The sequence below is a fragment of the Heloderma suspectum genome, chromosome 1, assembly GCF_057233095.1.
Source record: "Heloderma suspectum isolate Gila_16-S chromosome 1, 16-S_ref, whole genome shotgun sequence".
Lineage (NCBI taxonomy): Eukaryota > Metazoa > Chordata > Lepidosauria > Squamata > Helodermatidae > Heloderma > Heloderma suspectum.
Window position 1 is genome coordinate 288,167,130 of NC_139458.1, and position 22,437 is coordinate 288,189,566.

General features: G+C 42.2%; 1 protein-coding gene across 3 annotated transcripts in view; it reads right to left on the bottom strand.

Moving 5' to 3' along the window:
* The window catches only part of HMGCLL1 (3-hydroxy-3-methylglutaryl-CoA lyase like 1), a 105,437-nt gene that overhangs the window by 75,249 nt on the left and 7,751 nt on the right, over positions 1 to 22,437 (bottom strand). For all 3 annotated transcript variants that reach the window (XM_084830996.1, XM_084831014.1, XM_084831005.1), the window contains exons 2-3: positions 8,992 to 9,069; positions 3,243 to 3,350 (exon numbers count right to left, since the gene is read on the bottom strand). In XM_084830996.1, coding sequence (XP_084687122.1) covers positions 3,243 to 3,350; positions 8,992 to 9,069 — 186 coding nt within the window. The remainder of the gene's footprint in view (positions 1 to 3,242; positions 3,351 to 8,991; positions 9,070 to 22,437) is intronic.

A 22,437-nucleotide genomic window follows, 5' to 3' on the forward strand; every position in this document is an offset into this window, starting at 1 on the left:
CGTTAGAGACATTGGGCTAGATCCAGACTTACTCATAATTAGGGTAGACTCATTTAAATCAATGGGACATTGATTTCAATGAGTCTACTCTAAGTATGGCTAAGTCTGGATCTATACCTTTGAGTAATAGTCTTAAAAATGTCTCTCACCTCTGATTATGCTCTTTTAAAAAGATAGGGGTGCATTTATGTAACGTGACAGAGTGACAAATCTAAACAACTTCAAACTTTGCATTCACGTTTAAAATATATGGAAGCATTGGAGTGATAAAGGACCAAGACCCTGTTTTTGAGTATTTTAAAAGCGCACGTGCCAAATTTTATACAATTTATAGGAAGTATATATTTTGTACTTGGCTGTCTGTACCGAATTATTGGTACAAAATTCTGGATTGGTCTCAGTAGGCTTTTTTTTTTTTTAGTAAAAAGATAGCTGGCATTATAGCAAATATGCACCTATATTTAAGGGGCTGACTGGGTCTAAGGCAGAGGTAGGCAACCCGATGCCCTCCAGATGTTATGGACTACAACTCCCGTCAGACTCAACCCACATGGCCAATGGTCAAGGATGACAGAAATATAGTTGTATAGTTTATTTCATAGTTGATGTCTTTTAAAGTAGTGTGTGCTGCCTTAGGAATGCTTGCCTGAAAGCTGGCTTATGATTTAAAATATGCAGATCTGCTTAGGAGAGAAGAATACACCAGTGAATCCCATGTCTGGCCTTGAGGGATAGAAGCTTTCTTCACCACCTCAGCCACCAGAAGGAATGTCATCATACTACATCCATCCTAAAAAGCTACATTGGCTATATTCATCCACTGAGATGCACAATGTACTCCAGTGGTATACAATGCATAGTTTGCATTGGACTGCTTCAAGAATGCCATATTTTTAATGTAGTGCCATTTATCTTAAATGTGTCCCCTTTATTTTTATTTAAAGCTCATTATCATAGAAGTTATGACCATTTGAAGTTTGATTTTAATTACCCGGTACTGGAAAGAATCCATATCCCATCAATGCTAAGAGCTAAACTGTGATTGTTGATTCCACTCACATCCCATGTACATATTAATTTCTTTTTCACTGCATAAAAAAATACCTTATTATATTTAAGGGCAAAATGCAGCTTTTACAGTGCTATCCTATATAAGCGTATAGAAGAAAGACTTATTGTGACTAATAGAAGAAAGACCTATTGAGATCTATGGGACTTACTCCCAGGTAAGTATGTACAGTGATTTTTCATTATTTTTAATTTTTATAACAAAATCAAAGTCAATCAGTATAACCCTAACACATAATATTTTAGTACTGTTTTGAATGTTTTATGTATCATTTATTTTTATTGTATCATTGTTACATGCTTGTCTCTTTGCATGCTAAAAAATTATACATAAATAATCACATAACTGTGCCCTGCCTGGTGGATCTTATAGCTCCAAAACCTTTAATTCCTTAATTAAACAAAGAATGTCATCCATACTTCCTAGACTAAAGAAAACCTTTGAAACTAAATAGTTAATGTAATGCTAAACCAATGGGACAAAAGCATATGTCTTTAACCGTTACAGCATAACTGAAAATACAATTAACAGGCTAAACAGAAAGTGCAATTCAAGCTCCATGAAACTTAATCATTGCAAATAAGGTTTATATAATGTATTTGTCTCCTTGATATTTTTCTTGTAAGCAGAGTCTTACTTTAACATGTACTTTAACATTTCTGCAATTAACCTTCAAAGTGCAATAAGATCCTTAAGCAATAAGCATTTCAGTGGCACCCGTTTATCATTCTTGGCGATTTCAATTATAGGTGTGGGATCCTGTTTTATATGGCACCTTGCTACTGGAGAACCTTTTACTTCTTCTGGCTGTTTTGAGTCAGAAAATTTCTGCCAAACAAAACATTAGCAGGGAAATGGTAAAAGAGCTTTAAAATACTAGAAAGAAAGAAAGAAAGAAAGAAAGAAAGAAAGAGAGAGAGAGAGAGAGAGAGAGAGAGAAAGAAAGAAAGAAAGAAAGAAAGAAAGAAAGAAAGAAAGAAAGAAAGAAAGAAAATTATGGAAACATAACTAGCCACGCTATTCCCATGACCTAAGAAAATAAAGAAACGAGTACTAAGAAGACATAATCAATACTGCACTTCATCTCTGAGGAACATGGCCTTCACGTATAAACAGAATTTAATCTAAACATCAACTAAGCCATTAAAACAAAACATCCAGACTTGAAATGGGAATAAAAAAGTTCCCCCTATATCTGACAAGCATAGGCCAAATCTGCAACCCAAAAGGCCTCACAGGAAAAGGAAGGAATTCAAAACACATTTTAAAAAAAAAGTCAGGGGGAAAAAAAAGGATGGTATATGGTTGCTTTAGATATTAGATATTACAAGGAGGAAAAAAAATGTCCTTCAGTGCTGTAACTATCAAGAGTACAATGATACAGTGTATAATAACACGCCTTCTGTATGGGCTTTTAGCAAAACATGGGATGCACGAGATAGTGGCCTCTCTCCAGGTTTGGCTTGTTTCCCCCTTTTTCTATGGGCCAAACTACATGTTGAAGCAGAGAGGCGGGAATGCAGCTTTAAATATCTTTCAAAGGGCAGCTGTTGGGTGGGGTGACAGTGATCTGGATTGGGGTGACAGTGCAGGGTGGCAGCAGCAGGCGGCGGGAACAGGGGTTTTCTCTTTCCCCATGTCATTTTCCCAATGAAAATAATGTCCCATCTCCAGAACTGCCATTTGCCCTAGTAGGAAAAACATAATGGTTTGGATACAGACTTCTTGTGAGCAGAGGTCTGCTAATGGCATGCTCTTGCTGGAGGGTGTGGGAAGGTGATTTTTTGCCAATTCCTATTTCCCCCTGCAGCTGCTCTGGAGAGTTGGGGTGCCCTTCAGAACAGCATGGGAAGTGACAAGGGGGAAGGGGAAATCAGTTTTAAAAAATAGCCTCCCCCTTTCCTCCAGCACAAGGAACGATCCATGGTGGGAGGAAAGGGGGTGCAGCCAGGGGTGTAGGGCATGGCCATCTAGGGAGCCCTAAAAGGCCAGAATAGGAGATCAGGAGGGTTGGATTTGGCCTCCAGGCCTAAGGCTGCCCACCCCTGAGATGAAGGGAGGCTGGGTCAAGGGGTAGTTTTCCAGAAAGTTTTCATTCTGTGGAAAACACACATACTGCAATGGCACTGGATTGTTCTGAGTAATGCTTGGAACCGTCCGTTCTTTTACCTACCTGAGGTACCCATTTTGAAGAAACAAAGCTTGTCACTTCTATGACAGGCAAGCCTGATTTGGAAAGTCGATCAATTAATTCAATTTTGACATCTGTAGGGACTATAGCCTGTGAACAGGAGGGAAAATATGTATTGTTTCTTTTCAATGTATGCCATGTAATGAGAACATTTTGGACACACACAAAAATGATATTTATAATACTGTCAAATAAAAAAAAAAATCACCAGTGATATTTTAAGATATGTGGCCAGATGCTATTTTCTTAGGCAAAGAAAAACTGACACACATACTGGGAATGAGTTATGCATATCATACACAATTGCAAAAGTCTGCAAAAGGGCCTCCTGGTTTGTCTTGTCACTTGCAGAGTTACACCTGAGAGCAACCAGGGGGAGGGCCTTTTCTGTTATGGCACCCACCTCTGGAATTCTCTCCCACCTACAGTGTAACATGAGCCACCCTTGACGGTGTTAGGTGCTGTTGAAAACTTATCTGTATACTCAGTCATTTGCTGATTTTAATACATACCTTGGTAGATTTTCTTTGTTGTTGTCTTTATCTTTATTATTGTTTTAATGCTTTTTATACACTGCTCTGTGATTCAATCATGAAAGGCAGCATATAAATATTTTTTTAAAAATAATAATAAAAGCCATACAAGTGATGCACATGGGTGACATTGCCACTTATGCGCTACAGTTAGCGAATATGAATTTCTTTTTAATATTTCAATAATTTAAACTGCACTTTACAGACTAATAAAGGCAAAACAAAAGATAGAGCCCGGCCCCAAAGAGCCTACTAGTTAATTCCAGTGGCGTAGGAGTTGGCACAGGGACAGGAAGGTTAATAAACCAGATGACAGAACAGGAAAATGGGAGAATCAATGGGTAACAAAATATGAAAGAAAAAAGGAAGCTGTTGGGGCTTTATTTATTAATTCTAATTCTAATCCACCCAATAACCAGTGTTCTCCTTGGGGTTACATCCAAGGCTGTGTGAGTGGACTTCCGCTTGCGTAATGGGACTTTCCCTTCTCTTTATCCCCTCGGCATCCCCCGCCCCCCATGTGCCCCTCAAATCTGCCCCAGACCCTCCAGAACATATATGGGCAGGAGGATGGTGATCTGAAAGTGGAGGAATTAACATCTGTCCCTTTGTCATGGTCAGATCACTTCCTGCTGAGGTTTAGACTCCTGGCGGCCTTTCCCCTCTGCAAGGGTGGGGGACCTATTAAAATGGTCCGCCCCTGGAGATTAATGGATTCCGATGGATTCCAGAGGGCTCTGGGGGATTTTCCTGCTGGTATGGCTGGTGCTCCTGTCGAAGCCCAGGTCGCTCTGTGGAATGCAGAGATGACTCGGGTGGTTGACATGATCGCGCCCAAGCGCCCTCTCCCTCTGAGCGGAGCCCGGCCAGCTCTTTGGTATACACCTGAGCTGAGGGCAATGAAGCAAGAGGGGAGACGGCTAGAACGCAGGTGGAGGAAAACTCGTGCTGAGTCTGACCGAACACAGGTAAGAGCCCACTATCGAGCCTACTCTGTGGCGGTGAGGGTGGCAAAGAGACAGTTCTTTTCCACCAGCATTGCATCTTCTCAGTGTCATCCAGCGGAGCTTTTCCAAGTGGTTCGCGGCCTGTTACATTCTGGGCCAGGGAGAGAGACGGTGGAACCCTCGGTAGCACACTGTGATGAGTTTGCACGGCACTTTGAGGATAAAGTCGCTCAGATTCGTCATGAATTGGACACCACCATTAATGCAGTTCCATTGGTAGAGGCGTTCAGAGCACCGTCTGGTCCAGTTTTATTGGATGAGTTTCAGTTACTGAGGCCTGAGGATGCGGACAAGGTGCTTGGCCAAGTCCGATCGACCACTTGTGTGCTTGACCCTTGCCCTTCATGGCTTATTAAATCAAACAAGGAGGGGTTGTCCGGCTGGGTCCAGGAGGTTGTAAATTCCTCCTTGAGAGAGGGAGTGGTGCCTGCCGCTTAAAAAGAGGCAGTAATTAGACCACTCCTGAAAAAGCCTAACCTGGACCCAGAGGATGTTAACAATTATAGGCCAGTGGCCAACATCCCCTTCCTGGGCAAGGTGCTTGAGTGGGTGGTTGTAGGACAGCTCCAGGCACTGTTGAATGAAACGGATTATCTAGATCCATTTAAATCGGGCTTCAGGCCTGGTTTTGGAACGGAAACTGCTTTGGTCGCCCTGTGGGATGACCTCTGCCGGGAGAGGGACAGGGGGAGTGTGACCCTGTTGATTCTCCTGGACCTCTCAGCGGCTTTCGATACCATCGACCATGGTATCCTTCTGGATAGGTTGTCTGGGTTGGGAGTAGGAGGCACTGCACTACAGTGGTTCCGCTCCTACTTGGATGGCCGATTCCAGAAGGTGGTGCTGGGGGATTACTGCTCTGTGCCATGGCAATTGTGCCATGGGGTTCCACAGGGCTCTATTTTATCCCCCATGCTGTTTAACATCTACATGAAACCGCTGGGGGAGGTTATCCAGAGGTGTGGGCTGAGGTGCCATCAATATGCAGATGACACCCAGCTCTACCTCTCTTTTACATCAAAACCAGGTGAGGCAGTGACTGTTATGAATCAGTGCCTGGGCACGGTAATGGACTGGATGAGGGCTAATAAACTGAAACTCAATCCAGACAAGACGGAGGTACTGTTAGTGGGTGGTTTGTCTGCCCGGCTAGGTGATATTCAACCTGTTCTGGAGGGGGTTGCACTCCCCCTAAAGGATCAGGTTCGTAGTTTGGGGGTGCTCTTGGATCCAGAATTGTCACTTGAGGCACAGGTGAACTCAGTGGCACGGAGCACTTTTTATCAGCTTAGGCTGGTATACCAACTACGCCCTTATCTGGACAGAGATAGCCTTGCTACAGTTATCCATGCTCTGATAACTTCTCGTCTGGATTACTGCAATGCGTTATACGTGGGGCTGCCTTTGAAAACGGTCCGGAAACTTCAGCTGGTCCAAAATAGGGCAGCAAGATTGTTAACAGGGACTGGCCCGCGAGCTCATATTACGCCAGTACTTTTCCAACTGCACTGGCTGCCAGTCCATTTCCGGGCCCGATTCAAAGTGCTGGTGTTAACATTCAAAGCCCTTAACGGCTTGGGGCCAGGTTACCTGAAGGATCGCCTCCTCCCATATGTGCCTGCCCGGACCTTAAGATCATCATCAGCGGCCCTTCTCCGTGAGCCCCTGCCAAAGGAAGTGAGGTGGGTGGCTACTAGGAGGAGGGCTTTTTCTGCTGTGGCACCCCGGCTCTGGAATGAGCTCCCTAGTGAGGTTCGCCTGGCGCCTACATTGTATTCCTTTCAGCGCCAGGTGAAGACCTTTTTATTTTCCCAGGCATTTTAGCATTTTAGCTTTCTAAATTTTTATTTTTGCTGTTTTAAATCTGTATTTTAAACTCCTGCACTGCTGCTAGGTTTTATTGTGGTTGTATTGTTATATTGTGGTTTTAATGTTCTGTATATTTTAAATTGTTTTATTGTGTGTTGCTTGGATTTAATTTTTGTGAACCGCCCAGAGAGCTTCGGCTATTGGGCGGTATAGAAATGAAATGAAATGAAATGAAATGAATGAATGAATAAATAAATAAATAAATAAATAAATAAGAGAGGCATACAGGGGATTATATGAGGGAAGGGGAATTGTTGGATACAACCTTCATTCTATACAAGCCCTGTCCATGCAATGGAGGCTAATGATAGTAACACACACTCACACACACACTGCAGCCATGAAGGACAAAGGAGAAGTGGCTTCTATGCGGCTCAGGGCCCAACTAAATATTCTTCCAGTGGGGGCATTAAAAAGAAAACATGGAGGGATAGAATTTCAGAATGAAAATGGAGGGAGAGCGTAAAACCCCTCTCCAGAGCACCACAGTCGCGATCTGAATCGGGGCTGCACGAGCTTACTCTGGAGTAAATAAACCAATCACGCATAGCTCTGCTATGCATGATTAGAAGAACATTTAGTTTGGCCCTCAATGTCCTTGCAAAGGGGGTCAAGTCTTGCATGTTCTCCACAGCGAGTTTTCGGATTATGTCATAAGTCTGTCAGCATGGCTCAGAAGTCCTTTTTCTTAAGATAATGTTGGCCACCATGTATTTTTGACTCCTGTATCTGAAAACCTGATCCATTTCACACTGATTGCAGGAAAAAAGAGTACTCATATAAATCTGTCAGTTTGAAAGTTTCCAAAATGTTTTACTTTTATTTTTGCTAAACAGACCAATGTTTTTGTTGACCTTTTTAAAGAGGAAAGCCTCTAAAAACAAAGAAGTTTTACTGGGTCAGCTTGAATATTAGATGCTAAATACTGGAAAAGTGAACAAATGCCTAAATTGAGGCAATATAATAGTAAATTATGGGGTTTAGCAATCAGAAGTAAATTAACCTAGTCCATCTGGATTAGTCAAAGTATGTCGTATTAATATTTTTGAAGTAGGGTGGAAATGTTTTAACTTCATTGGGATACCAGACAAAATATGCTTTCATGGTTTTGTTTTAACCATTTACTTCATTGATATTTTAGTTTTTATGTTTTATTTATTCATGTAAGCTGCCTTGGGAGAGCTTTGCCCTTTATCATCTAGATCCATTTCAAACAGCTTTCAGACCTGGTTTTGGGTCAGAAACTGCCATGGTTGCCCTGCATGATGATGCTTGTCAAGAGGAAGACAGGGGGAATATGTTCCTGTTGATTCTCCTGGACCTCTCATGGGCTTTCATTGGCCATGGTATCCTTCCAGATAAGCTTTCCAGGTTGGGTGTGGAAGGCACCACTTGGAAGTGGTTCCACTCCTGCTTGGTTAGCCATTTCCAGGTGTTGCTGGGAAATTACTACTCAGCCCCTTATCATGCTTTGAGGTTCTACAGGGTTCTATGCTTTCTCCCATGCTGGTTAACGTCTACATCAAGCTGCAGGGAGAGGTCATCTGGAGATTTGGCTGGAGGTGTCACCACTATGCGAATGATACCCAGTTTTATTTCTCATTCTCATCAGATGCAGATGAGGCTATGGCTGTACTGAACCAGCACTTGATCAGAGTGATGGACTGAATGAGGATGAACAAATGGAGACTCAGTCCAGACAAGACAAAGGTATTGTTGGTTGGTAGTTCATCCGCCCAGGTGAGTGGTGTTCAGCCTGTCACTGCCAATCACCCATAAGTGAGCTAGGCAGCTTCAGTGGCCTGTCTAGCTGGTGCTTTTTTTTTTTCTTTTTTTTTTGAGGAAGAGGAGGAGGAAGAGAAGACTAAATCGCCTCCGTCCTCTTCCTCCCCTGCCTGGCCCTTGTCGGCAGGGCATAGGATAGACGGATTGGGAGCGAAATCCATAGAATTGCTCTCTAAATATATGTGTGTGAAACCAAAGCTCGTGCATGCATTTAAGCATTTTTACTGTGCAATCCTATACTTGTCTACTCAGAAATAACTGCTACTGAGTTAAATTGGGTTTACTCCCAGGTTAGTGGGTGTAGGACTGCAGCCTAAGCCTCACTGATTTCATTGGAACTTTGGCATATTTAACCATTATCTGGGTTGCACTTGTTATCTAGATCTTTTCATATCGTGCAGGAAACAGGGTGAAGAGTAAGAGAGATAGATGAAAAAGAAAAATTTAATAACATGAGCAACAAACTCCACTCTCAGGGTTCAATTAATATATGACATTGTCTTCCTCAGAGCACTGCAACCCTCACTGTTAAATTACCTTTTCATTCTGCAGTCCATCTCTTGGACCAACTTCTACTATTTTAACAAACTCAGGAAATCCACTTGTGAGCAATTCCTGTAACATAATATGAAAGATTTGTTAACACAGAAAGATCAGGCTTTAATTTGTGCTAAGGCTCCTTCCCTAGGGCTTAGCTCAGAGTTTGTTTTCAGTACTAGGGACCAGTAGTCCAAGTAGTAAAAAAGAAAATTAACTTAGAATCTGTGCAGGCTGCCTTTCCATCAACACAGAATAACCACAAGCTCCCTCCCCCCACCCGAATTAGGATCAAAGAGCACGGGACTCAAAAGCAGAGAGCAACACATGAGCCTGGCATGGCCCTTTTGAGAAGTTAAGAATGGTTGTTCTGGGATTCATCAGCTGGATGATGGATACTAGCTCCTTACGAAATAAAGATTGCACAGTCAAGACATAGATCTCTTTGTGGGCTTTTAATAAAAAAAAATATCTAAAACCAACTTAGGAAAACCTTATGTCAGGGGCCACTAGCAGCACCTGGGCCAAATCTGCTCCCCTGTCACCAATCCAGAGGTGAAAGAAGAGGGTGGAAGATGTATGGCTATGGTAATTGGTCTTACTGGCAGGCTATTTTGGGAAGGGGACTGTGGCTATCCAAAGTCCCATCCCAAGATAGCCTGCCAGCAAGGAGATGCCCAGCCCATCTCCTTCTTAAAATGCCCCTCCAGCAAAATTAGTTGCTGACCAAGGGCTTAGATAGAAGCCAGTTTTTTGGTTAACCAAAACTTGGGAGCTGGGCAAAGACAACAAAAATGGGCATACAACAACTCAAGTTGCAGGCATAACATAACAACTCTAAGTCATAAGATGGTATGAAGTTGATGTGAAATAGCTGTTGTTGTTGTTCAGTCATTAAGTCGTGTCCGACTCTTCGTGACCCCATGGACCATAGCACGCCAGGCCTTCCTGTTGTCCGCTCTCTCCCAGAGTGTGCTCAAGTTCATATTCATTGCATCGGTGATGCTTTCTAGTCATCTCATCCTCTGACGTCCCCTTCTCCTTTTGCCTTCAAGCTTTCCCAGCGTCAGGGTCTTTTCCAGGGAGTTTTCTCTTCGCACTACGTGGCCAAAATATTTGAGCTTCAGCTTCAGTATCTGTCCTTCCAATGAGCACTCAAGGTTGATTTCCTTTAGGATGGACTGATTTGACCTCCTTGCAGTCCAGGGGACTCGTAAGAGTCTTCTCCAGCACCACAGTTCGAAAGCATCAATTCTTCGGCGCTCAGCCTTCCTTATAGTCCAGCTCTCACAGCCATACGTTGCTACTGGGAAAACCATAGCTTTGATTATATGAACCTTTGTCGGCAAGGTGATGTCTCTGCTTCTTACTATGCTGTCTAGGTTTGCCATAGCTTTCCTCCCAAGGAGCAAGCATCTTTTAATTTCATGGCTACAGTCACTGTCTGCGGTGATCTGGGAGCCCAAGAAAGTAAAATCTGTCACTGCTTCCATTTCTTCCCCTTCTATATGCCACGAAGTGATGGGGCCAGATGCCATGATCTTAGTTTTTTTTAATGTTGAGTTTCAAACCAGCTTTTGCACTCTCCACTTCCACCCTCAACAAGAGGCTCTTTAGATCCTCTTCGCTTTCTGCCATTAGGGTGGTATCGTCTGCGTATCTGAGGTTGTTGATAATTCTCCCGGCAATCTTAATTCCGACCTGTGATTCATCCAACCTGGCGTTTCCAACCCATAAAATAGGTACGATGACTAATAAAAAATAATTCAGGATGCAAAGCCAATAAGCGGAATTCAAACACATTGTCACTGGCTTGTCCTAGTCAGAAGAGTGTGAGCAATCACACAGTAATGACAGGCACAGAAGCAAGAGTCAGATCCAAGGTCCTTGCTTCAACAGCTGAAGCACTCCCTGGGAAAGGCTCTGGCTATTTGACTGGCCTCTCCCTTCACAACCATGACCTTCACTTCACTAAGTTCCAATGGAACAATGAAACTGACAGTGAACTGGGGGAAGATTTGTGCATAGAGAAGATAGGACTTGCACAGATGTCAAGGTCAGAGCCAAAATTTAACTTCTGTAGGAACACCCACTGACTAGGAACCCTGGGATCTCTACAGCGAATTGCCAAATCCATTTCTCATCCAAGGAACAACTCTTCTGACACTGCACAACTTGCAGGGGGGAGGGAGAAATTTCCATTCTTTGTCTCTAGAACCTGAAGGTAAATGAGCATCACAGTACCTGTGCTTTTGTAATACTATGCTTCTCTCCCATTTACTGCCCTGGGTGTCACCCGCCGCAAACTCCTACACACATTAAATTAAGTCCCATGTAGTAACATCCTTCAACGATTGCTAAGGTACAGTAAAACTATTCCAGTACATTTACTATGCATTTATGTGAACACTGTAAAAAGAAATGGGAAACAGCTGTACAATATCTCCGATCACATGCAACATCTGGCACGCTAAACCTTTCTTGGACCAAGCTGGGCCCACACTTGCTGAGAGAATATAAACCTATTTAAATGTAAAGGCAAAACTATCCCATCTGCTGCATAACCCACCCCCCCTTTGAAAGCACTTTTATTATAAATGGAAGACCTCCTCACAGAGGGCATACATTTGAGGTTTTCCGTGATTATCAGATAATTGCTCTTACAAGACAAATGCCACATTCAAACAAGAGGATCTAAAGTGTGCTAAACATATCATGTCTTAAACAGAATGCATTCAAAATGTGCATAAAACTTTTATTGTGATAATAATTTTCAGCAATATGAGCCAATCTTGTAACGCTGACTGAGTACAGGCTGTTCTACAGCACATACCCATAACCCTGCATGTGCAAGCGGAGTCAAAGGCCAGTAATGAGTTATTGTATATTGTGCGTTATCTTTTGTGAAACATCTTAATGTGATGTTTCAATCACACACACTTGGCTAGAAGGTGGCTTGATTATTTGTAGTTACCACACAAGTAATCTACACAGCTTTCTCTCCTGCAGTTATCTATGGGTCAAACTACACATTGGCACCAATGGGGACTTCATGCTTTTACCATTAGTAACTCCAGGTGGGAAGGGGCAAGTGTGTATGGGGGGAATTATGGCTGGGAAGGGAAGGATTAAACCTCCCCATGTGCTGTGGTCCCAATCTGGATAGGGGGCTCCACACCTATGTTTGAGTAAAAGAAAAACAGAAAGAGTGCTGTATGTTCCACATTTAATGTAACATGTAGTTTGACTCTGTGACAAACATCTACTGCTTTCTTTAGTAAAGATAATATCTGTTCTCAAAGACATGGGAGGCCCTTCTCTCTGCACCATCGGCTTTACAGGTGCATTTGGTGGCAACAAAAGACAGGGTCTTCTCTGTGGATGCTCCCAGGCTGTGGAACTGCCTGTGGAGGAAGGCTAGGCTTGCTCCTTCTCTGCTGTCCTTTACCTTCCAAAGAGGTAAAGAGCTTTTTATTCAAGCAGGCCTTTGGCGTGTAAGCGGGTCTGTTGAGTTGGGTGCTGTTTTCATTCTGTTATTGTGTGTTTTAACTGTGTTTTTAATGTCTTTGTTTTAGCCAGGTTTTTATTTTATTTTTACTTTTTTTAGTTCCTACAATTGTTAGCTGCCTTGAGTGCTATTTTCTTGCAATTTCTTGGTGGAAAGGCAGGGTATAAATTGAATGAATAAATAAGTAAGTAAATGAAGAAGGAGAAGAAGAAAGTTATTTTAACATGATGTTTTATTCTTTTATTCAATTTTGTATTTTTATTGTTCACTGCTCCAGAATCTGTCTAGATGTGGAGTAGCATACAAATGTAGGTAGGTAGGTAGGAAGGAAGGAAGGTCTGGACCTCTATACAGACATCAGGATGTAGGTTTCAAGGTATATGTGTACGGGGCTCTTCTTCCAGAGCTTCCTAGTCACTGCAGTCTCGTAAACAGAGTTAAAGTGGCAGCAATTTCAAAAAACTGGTGGCAGTGAAAATAACACAGGGGCTGTGGATGTGGTAGGCTATTATTGTTAGAAGAGTGTTAGTATAAGTAAATCAGCCAGCCCCCCATGCAGTAGATTTGCACTTTTCTAATCATTTTACTTCAACCATAGAATGACTTCAGCAGAAGAACAGGAAGTCAAATAGGAAGTTGCTTGGAACGGAACAGGAAACAGGGAAAAGACAAGTTCTTGCCAGCTAACAAGCTACAGTTCCATCTACTGTTGGGGGAGATCATTTACACAGTTAGTCAGTATACTTTAACCTAGCACAGAGGGGCAGTGTCTTGATCCATCACAAGTTCTATTACCACAGGGAGGCAATGGCTCAGGTGAGATGGCAAGAAGGAAGGCTGTAAGCTGGAGCTGACTTGGAGTTGAAGCATAGTCAGGACCCTGGGTAAGACTGGAAGTTCTGTTCAAGAGACCTGTGGCTAGGTTTCAGAACCACAGCTACAAATTGTGCAGCTACAACAAAGATAAATTATCTCATTACTGGTCTGGAGCAACTGCCAAGTTTTTATGGTCCAGCCAAGAGAGGCACTCTGAAGCTCCACCCCTTCGAGTGCTGCATCTGGCCATCTTAAGGGGCCAGTGCCTTTTTACACAGTCCTTGGGTCCTTCTAACAGATGAGGTTTGGAGTTGTGTTTGGGGGATGCTCTTCAGGGCCTTCCTGCTTGTTGGAGGAGTTTGAGGTTCACTCCTCAGAGTCTGATCGCAGCAGCACTTTCCCAGAATTCAGTGAATAAGATGCTGGATATAGAGCAGGGGGCGTACTTGACGAGGGCTGAGGAGCGAGTCTAACTTCTCCTTGGAGCTGCTGCTCCTCGAAAGCTCTTTGATCCAGCAGAAATGCTTGCCTAATCATTAAAGATAATGAGTGGTTATTGAGTTAGATATTAGCTTTGTGAAGTGGTGGATGGGTAGGTACTATGGGTAAATTGTGTGGAATATCAGCAAGGAAACAGTTTACATTAAAAGCTAAGAGCCTGGAGCGCTTTCCATTTATCAGGTGTTGCCAAAGAAGAACAAATAGCATGTAACACCAACCAACCCTCCCCAAAAGGGCTTTGAAAGCAACATTGGATCCCCCCACCCCACTCTTTCTCTGCTACCCATTTGAGCAAGAGACAAAAGCACTACCAAGGCTTGAAATGTTGTCTGCCAAATATCTTCATGGAAACATTCCATTCCCCCCACCCACCCAGGTTATAAATGGATGAAAACAGAGGTTTATAATAGAAAATGCTACTAACCTTTAATCATGGAATTACAGCCTTCTTAAATTTGCCCCAACTGTAAGCAAATCAAGCAAACAAACCTGGCTCGCTCACACACACAGCTGCTCATAACTTCCTGGCATGTGGGATCCGAACACTCAAAGACATTAGCAAAGGACCTACCTCTCTCCTGATTACAGAAATGCCAGCCTGCTTGCTGGTCAAGCCATAACCCAATAAAGCCGATCCAGTGCCAGACAGAAAGCCCTGTGTGCCTGTGGTGGGGCCACTCATCCGCTGCACAGGCAGCAGTGACAGCCCCAGAATGCAAAGGGTTCTGGGCAAGGCTCATGGTCATTGCCTTCTGCTGGCCATATGGCACTAGATACCACAAGAATACTCTTTGGGCTTTCTTAGCCATAACTCAAATACAGGTGTCAGCAGTGAGAAACCAGTCCCATAGCTATAAGCAGCACATTTCTGATCAGTCATCAAGTCTTGGCTTCGAACCCAGTTGTATACCAACCTGCAGCACATGCTTGAGAAAGAGATCACACATGCATGCTCATCCCTCTATGATGCATGACTGCAACATCAAGAGTTGACTATTGTATGTGAATACACCACAAATAGAACACCACAAACAAAGCCTTTATATTCAGCAGTGAGTCAAGTAATGTGCTATCAAGGAACATATCTGCAAATGCGAATCAGCCCTAAGGCAGGCTCAGCTCTATGCTGAGGCTGGTGTACATAGGTTCACAACAGTCAGAGCACTGCAAACCATCAGAGGTCACATACGGACAAATCAATGTCCCTCAGCCTACTTCACAGGGTTGTTGTGAGACTAAAATGGGATAATCCTTGCATGCCGAGCAAAATATTGGAAGCTGCTTTATACCTAATAAGTCAGGCCACTAGCTCATCTAGCCTGTTGTCTACATCAGCCTTCCCCAACCTGGTGCCCTCCAGATGTATTGGACTAGAGATCGGAGATAACAGAACAGGGATTCCTCCGGGGGTGGAATTTGGAGGCCAAGCCTCAGCCCCTGAAGGAATCTATGAACTCTGTGAGCCAGATGGGGAACTTCTGTGGGCTAAAGGTTCCCCACCCTCGACTGTGGAATTTGTAGTAACTAACGTTCATCTCCCATAATAAACACATCTGAATATAGTCTCCTTTTAAAATGCTTTATCCTCAAAATCCCCATACTCAAAGCCCATACAGATTACCATTTCACCCTATATTCTACTACACATCTGCACTGGATATGTGGACATGTGTAGTGAAGAATTGCCTAGTGGTAATTTTCCTTACCACTAGGTAACATAGCACAAACAAGATATCCCAGTGTGAGAGCACTAATCTCAAGATCATTGGGTCATCTATGGACTCTTCTTGTGTAATAGTGTGTGATGGAAACCACATTTTCTTAGCATGAAGTGTGCATTGGGAGCAAACCAAAGAGAATTGGGTAGTTCATTCTCAATAGAAATGAATGTGGAATATTAAAGACGAGCAATATGCAATGACGGAACAACCACCGAAGTACACTTGGGAGCAACCTTGAAAGAAGAAAAAAGTAAGGAAAAGTGTAGCCTAAACACCATGGTTAAGAGAATTCAATGTAAGATGAAATTGTCAAAAATCTATAACCTTGAAAATGCAATGTGAACAGACAGCAAGTTGTGAGCCTGAGAATGAGAACATGATGGAAAATATATGGCAATAAAATGGTCTGAAAGATCCAAGTCTTTTAGCAACCTAAAATTAAAACCATACATTTTAGGACGTCTAATACTAATAAACTGATTACCAGAAGTAATAATGGCTTCTAAGATCTATTAGAACAAAACACTTCCAAAAGAACAGAATGCTCCAAGGGCTGTTTGCCGATCTGAATACTACCTAATTTGGAAAATTAAAGTAATAAAGTCCTCCAAGGACTGAAACTCATCAGGAATGTGTACATAACAAGAAGCAGACTTTCCTGTGGTGTTCAGGGCTTATCATTGTTTCACCTCCCTATGTACCAAAGAAAACCTTCTGCAGATCTTCTAAGGGTGGGTTCACACATCATCATCATGTTCATCTAAAATGTTTTAAGCGTAATCTAAAAAAGTAAAGAGTGAATGTGATGGATGTGTGTGTTACGCAGGTACACTTTATCAGAGAGTAAGGATTGGTTTCAGATACTGTCAAATATACACTGTTGTGTAAGATATCCCTGTTGTGTAATATTTAAAATACAATCTTATTTTTTACAATGCAGTCACTTGCATCATAAGCATAAAGCATGGGTATGCAAATGGTAGAGGGGCTGTGGCTCTGTGGCAGAGTACCTGCTTTGCATGAAGAAGGTCCCAGGTTCAATTCCTGAAGTCTCCAGGTATGGTTAGGAAAGACTCCTGTCTGAAACCCTGGACAGCCACTGCCAGTTAGTGTTGACAAACTGGGCTGGATGAGTCAATGGTCTGACTCAGTATAAGCCAGCTTCCTATGTTCCTAAATGGTTATTTATGTGGTTACACATAGCAAGAAAGAATTGCATGCAAGCAGGAAAGCTTTGGTAAAAAAGTAGCAGATCACTTTTTTTTTCCTTCAGTCCATTGATGGACTACATGTATGTAGGCCTGTAACTTCTATGGACCTGTATATAAGGTAATATTGCTTTTGATCCCCATCACCCAAGCATTGGCAGCAGTCCAAGAAACTGAGGTAAGGATGTAACTGAGGTAAGAATGTAACTGAGGTAATTACGATGTAACTGAGGTTTCTGTGCAACAGCTAGTCCCATGCATCATTGTTTTAAACTTCGGCTAAAAGCCACTTCACCTGTTACCATTTCAGATATGGAAAGGCATGCTTGTGCATGAAGTTGTGTGCATTATGCAAAAGTAGAACTTTTATTAAAAATTATTTTTAGCTTCCTTTTAAAACTTGCCCCAAGTTATAACCTATAGTAGATTCAAACATATTTTATGAACACACTTAAAGTAACAGCATTATTTCAGTACACTGAGCTCCTACAGCATAGAATATAATAATTCATGAATCCCCAATATAAAAGCTGTGATTATTCATAATCCCCTTATGGTACAAGTCATAGTTCTCTCCAGATATACCCATCCAATATCTATATAGCACTCGTGTTTACTCAAATTCCATTCTATCCAAATATTTGGATGTTCCTTTAGCGCCCAGCACTTCTAGTGGTTACTTCTTGGTAAATCACATCCTTATCATTGTGAAACTTCATGTCTACATGAAAAAATATGTAGACATATGTAGAAACCTCATGTCTACAACCACTGAAATACTTTTAAGGGTGCAACGCTAAGCATGTTTAGACAGAAAAATGTCCTACAACTAGGGATGTTGGAGAATTCCGCCACGGATTCCAGGGAGGCCAAATTCCAGTGAATTTGGCCCCCCAGAATCCATGGTGAAACAAAGCAACCCCCCCTGCCACCTCGCGAAATGGGCCCAGAATGGAGCCTACCTGGTGTTGGCCGTCTGCGGCCACCATTCGCCTTCCTTCGAATGGCCGTGATAGGCTACGTAAGTATTTATACATAAATATATACGTAGCCTATCACGGCAAAAGGCAGGAACGCAAATGGCGGCCGCTACACCATTTGCGTCCCTGCCTTTTCTTTTGCCGTGATAGGCTACGTATATATTTACGTAGCCTATCATGGCAAAAGACAGGGACGCAAATGGCATAGCGGCCACCGTTTGCGTCCCCGCTTTTGCCGTGATAGGCCACGTAAATATTTACATAGCCTATCATGGCCCAGTGAAGGGACGCAAATGGCAGCCCCTACGCTGGCTGCCATTTGCAGCCACAGACCTGCCGCAGCTGGATGCCCAGCTGTGGATGCACCCGGCCAGTGGCTCCGTGGAGTCGCCACGGAGCGCAGCCAGCCAGAGAGGATTTCGGGGAGAAGGATGGAGTGCCTCCCCCCCACCGTGGATGCCACTTATGAAACAGGTAAGTGGTTTTGTACATCCCTACCTACAACTGCCAGCATTCCCCAGCCAGGAATGGTGGGAGCTATAGGACTTTTTTCTGTCTAAACATGCCTAGCGTTGCACCCTAAAATCTTTAAATTAAAGCTTAAATCACAGGCAGCCATACACAAAACCAGTGTTTTAGTTGTCCGGTGATAGAAGAAGCCTCTCCCTTTCTGTAGATGTTGGCTATACCCCTTGGCTTGGCCTGTCTCTTCTTTCACCTCTGTTTAATTAAGCTGCTGTTTGTGTTTGTCTGTCATTTTGCTTTTTTGCGTACCTTCATTCTCATCTTTCAGAAAATTAATCCCTAAAGCCTCCTTGGAACTAGTTACAAGTCATTTTAAAATAGGGCTTTCATATCCCATGTGTATGTAGCAACTGAATGTGCAACTGGCAGCAAAATGTGTATACTTAATTATGCTTTAGCTAGAGTATGTTGGGAGCAGCAGCTCCTCACACTCTGGGGCAAAAAGCAGTATCTTTTTCCCCAGGATGCTGAAGCACCTGTGGAAAACCAGCCGTGTGAAGTTCCAGTCCTTCACAGGAGGAAGGGGTGTTGTCCCATTACCCTGGAAGCATTTCCAGTGGCTTTAACGTTTTAATTAGCCTTTATTTATTTATTTATTTATTTACAATATTTGTATACCACTCTGTATCTAGAACAGATTTCAGAGTGGTGAACACAAGAGATAAAAGAGTAAAAGGATAAAAAGATTAAAAAGATTAAAACACCAGATTAAAATTATGCTATTTTTAAAAACAGAATTCCAAAGCTACATTCCGATTGCATCCTTCTATAACAAGGATGCTGAACCTCTTTCATCAAGGGCCAAACTCAATTTTGGAGAAAATCTCAGGGGCCGCATTCCCATGGTGGGTGGGGCCAAAGACAAAAGGGGTGTGGCCACAATACAGACAATACCAGCATATTTTAGCCTACAGCTCTTGCTGTTGGTAATTAAGCCTTAGGAGAGGAATGTCAAACTTTTAAAAGGGTGGGGGGAGAGACTGCGCAAAAGCCATGAAACCACCAATGATCAGTGGTCGGGGAAGGGGGTGTGGCCATCTGGGGAAATCTTGGAGTGCCAGATTGGGACCCCAAGCAAACCAGATTTGGCCCAGATGTGGTTCAACACCTCTGCTGTACAAGCTGTTTCAGCAAAAGAGGTGAACACTAATTCTGGCAACTACCTTCATTTGCACTATGTGCCACAGATAAGCACTGACTGTGTGGACAGCAGGAGATGGAGAACATCTCTACACCAGCCTAAAATCCTGCATTTAAAAGGGGGCTTTCTGCCTCCATTTTAAATGCAGGATCACAACGGACTCCCTTCACATGTGCTTCCTTCTCTCCCTCTCCTTTTCCCCTCCTTCTCCCCCTTATCTGAGTCTTTCACGTGTTTCATTGGTCTAGCTCCGCTTCTTGCTACTTTCCTTTTTCACAGAGGGAACTCAAGCAGAACACAAGCAGGGTAATTTGATAGCTCATTATCTCTGATCTTTTTAAAAACGGAATAAAGGCCATTTAGTGCAGGAGACACCCTGGAGGTTCACGGCGTTATCTAAAGGGGCTCCAAACTTCTGCGAGTGAGCAATCTCAATAGCAGGATAAAAGCTCTATGTGAAGAAGCCCATACAGAGCATGGATACGACACATCCCCTGACCAAAAAGTTTATAATCTAAAAGAGAAAGACAGCACAAGTATGAAAGGAGAGCAGCTTGACAAAAAAGAATCTAGGGTGGGTGTGGGAGAAAGGTATATGATCACAGACTGAGGTTAGGTAAAGTTGTAGCAATCCTCAAAATGGGAAAAGCAAGATCCAGAGAAGAATCTAAGGACACTTGTCTTGACTGAGAGAGAGAGAGGGAGAGGGAGAGGGAGAGGGAGGGAGAGAGGTAGACAATCTTTTTCCAAGCAGACACATGAAAGCCCAAGTGGGAAGGAAATGAAATAGAAAAAGCAAATGCATTGGATAGGGAACTAAACTAACTATATCAAGAATTGAAAGCTTTGAAATTCCAGAAATTTCAGAGAGATCTGGGACTAGAAAGAAAATAAGTTACACAAGTGGTATAAACCAAACATGATACCTTATGTTCGTCACTCTGTTTTCTTCAACAGACCAATAGATAGAGAGTGATGGGTTACAATGAAATTCAGCCGATGCCTCTTTGTCAGAACCCTCTATATATATAGATCTTTTCAAACTTCAAACCAAGGAAGAGGTTATTGGAAGACACATAGACCCACAGAAAACAGAACATACTGGAGGAAGATTCTAAAAACTGCCTATCTAATAGTAGCGAAATTATCTAGCAGCACACTTACTGCTAGTGAGCACAGAGTCTTCCAGAAAGGTCTCTATTTTGTTCCTATGCATAGCCATGACTTGTTTAAATTCATGTTTGAACTCCAATACCTTTTTCAGAAAATCAGTCTGGCCAGCTTTTTTGAGGATGAGACCAGGGTAGAGGAGGTATCACTACGATTCAAGACTTTTAATCCTGTCTTGTGGAATCTGACGATCCAGGTTTTTTAAGGTTTGGTAACTAGAGACATTCAGAACATTTTTTAAAAAGGAATTATTTTTGTGTGGCATAATTTGACTAGGGAAGAAAATGTAGTCTGGAGGAATTTACAACAATGTCAAGACGTTATTTCTAAACCAGCAGACAAATGCAAGGCAGTTGTGGCTATGGACAAAAGGGATTATTCTAAGGAGGCCAACAGATAATTGGGCAATGTTATGCACTATGGGAAGTATAGGGAAAACCCCATGGATAGCTTAAAAAGAAAATTGTGAGCATTCTTGATGCATTTGTTGAAAAGCCAGAAATCTAGATTGACATATGATAGGAGGATTCCCCAATGTTACCTTTTACCTAAAACTCATGAGAACAATTCCCCTATACTAGGTCACCCTATTACATTATCGTGTGGTTCTAATCTTGAACCTCTCTTTATATATATCGACTGTTTTCTCAAACATCTCCTTTAATCAACACTTATTTGAAGAATATTGTGCATTTTTTGCTCTATATCTATAATATTGATTTAGCTTGTGAGAATGTTTGGCCAGTCACAATAGATGTAGTGTACTTATATACACTACCCAAGAATAGGCCATGCAGGTCATTGAATATACAATCAGTAAGAGGGAAGTAGGATCTTCTGCATCTACAGGTTTCAGATGCTCTCTAGCTGAACTATATTTAAAGAAAAAAATCAATTTGAATAAAATTACTATTGGCAGATGTTAGGTACAGCTATGGGCTGTGGGACTGGTTAGAACAGTTACACATTTCAGCAGCTAATGATCAATTCCTACAATATATCTGGATAAACAAGAGATATTTTGATGATATCTTCATTATTCAGAGAGGATCTGAGAAGGAATTAAAAGAGGCTTTGATAGTTTTCACCCTGGTCACTTAAAAATAAATCTACCATATTCCCAAGTGTTAAGATTGCACAGGAATTATAGTAATATAAAAGGTTTTCCTAGAAAAACACAGATTCTATTGGAACAACTTAAACAAAGGGGATATACTCACAGAATTCTTTCAAAAGCAATGTATAAAGGTAAAAACAGAGACAGGAAAATTGTAGCAGATTGACAATACCGATTACATCTGATGGCTTAACCACACAAGTAACACATGCATCTCCTGTCTGATATTCCATGATGTAGGGACAACCAAATATTTGCATTCAGACACTCACTGAATCTGAAAGACATAGTGGTTCATAGTACACTGAAGGTCTTCTGGTATCTTCTACAATGAGTGGTGAAAAGGCAGTTGGCAACTTCCCATGTAGCCACTTAAGTGTCTCTTGAATTATATTAAGATGAAGCAATTTGTCAATCCAATTGATTATAGTTGCTATTATATCAAGGAATTTGTTAACTCTAACACCAAGGTTGTCATTTATGATGCACAATGTCCACTGCAATATTGTTTATGTCAGCATGACCACAAGAGTAGTGAAGATTAGAATTTGTGAACACAACAATTTCACCCGATCTGGATAGACTCAGACTCCTAGGGTTAAACATTTTAGTGACTTTGGACATGATGAAAAAAGATTTAAGGTTTTGGATAACAGAGAAAATCGAAGGACATGGAACAACATTACACCATCTATTAAGAAGAAGAGAAGCTTTTTGAACAGAGAAGCACTCTATTCTCTAAGAGAGCAATCCTATGGA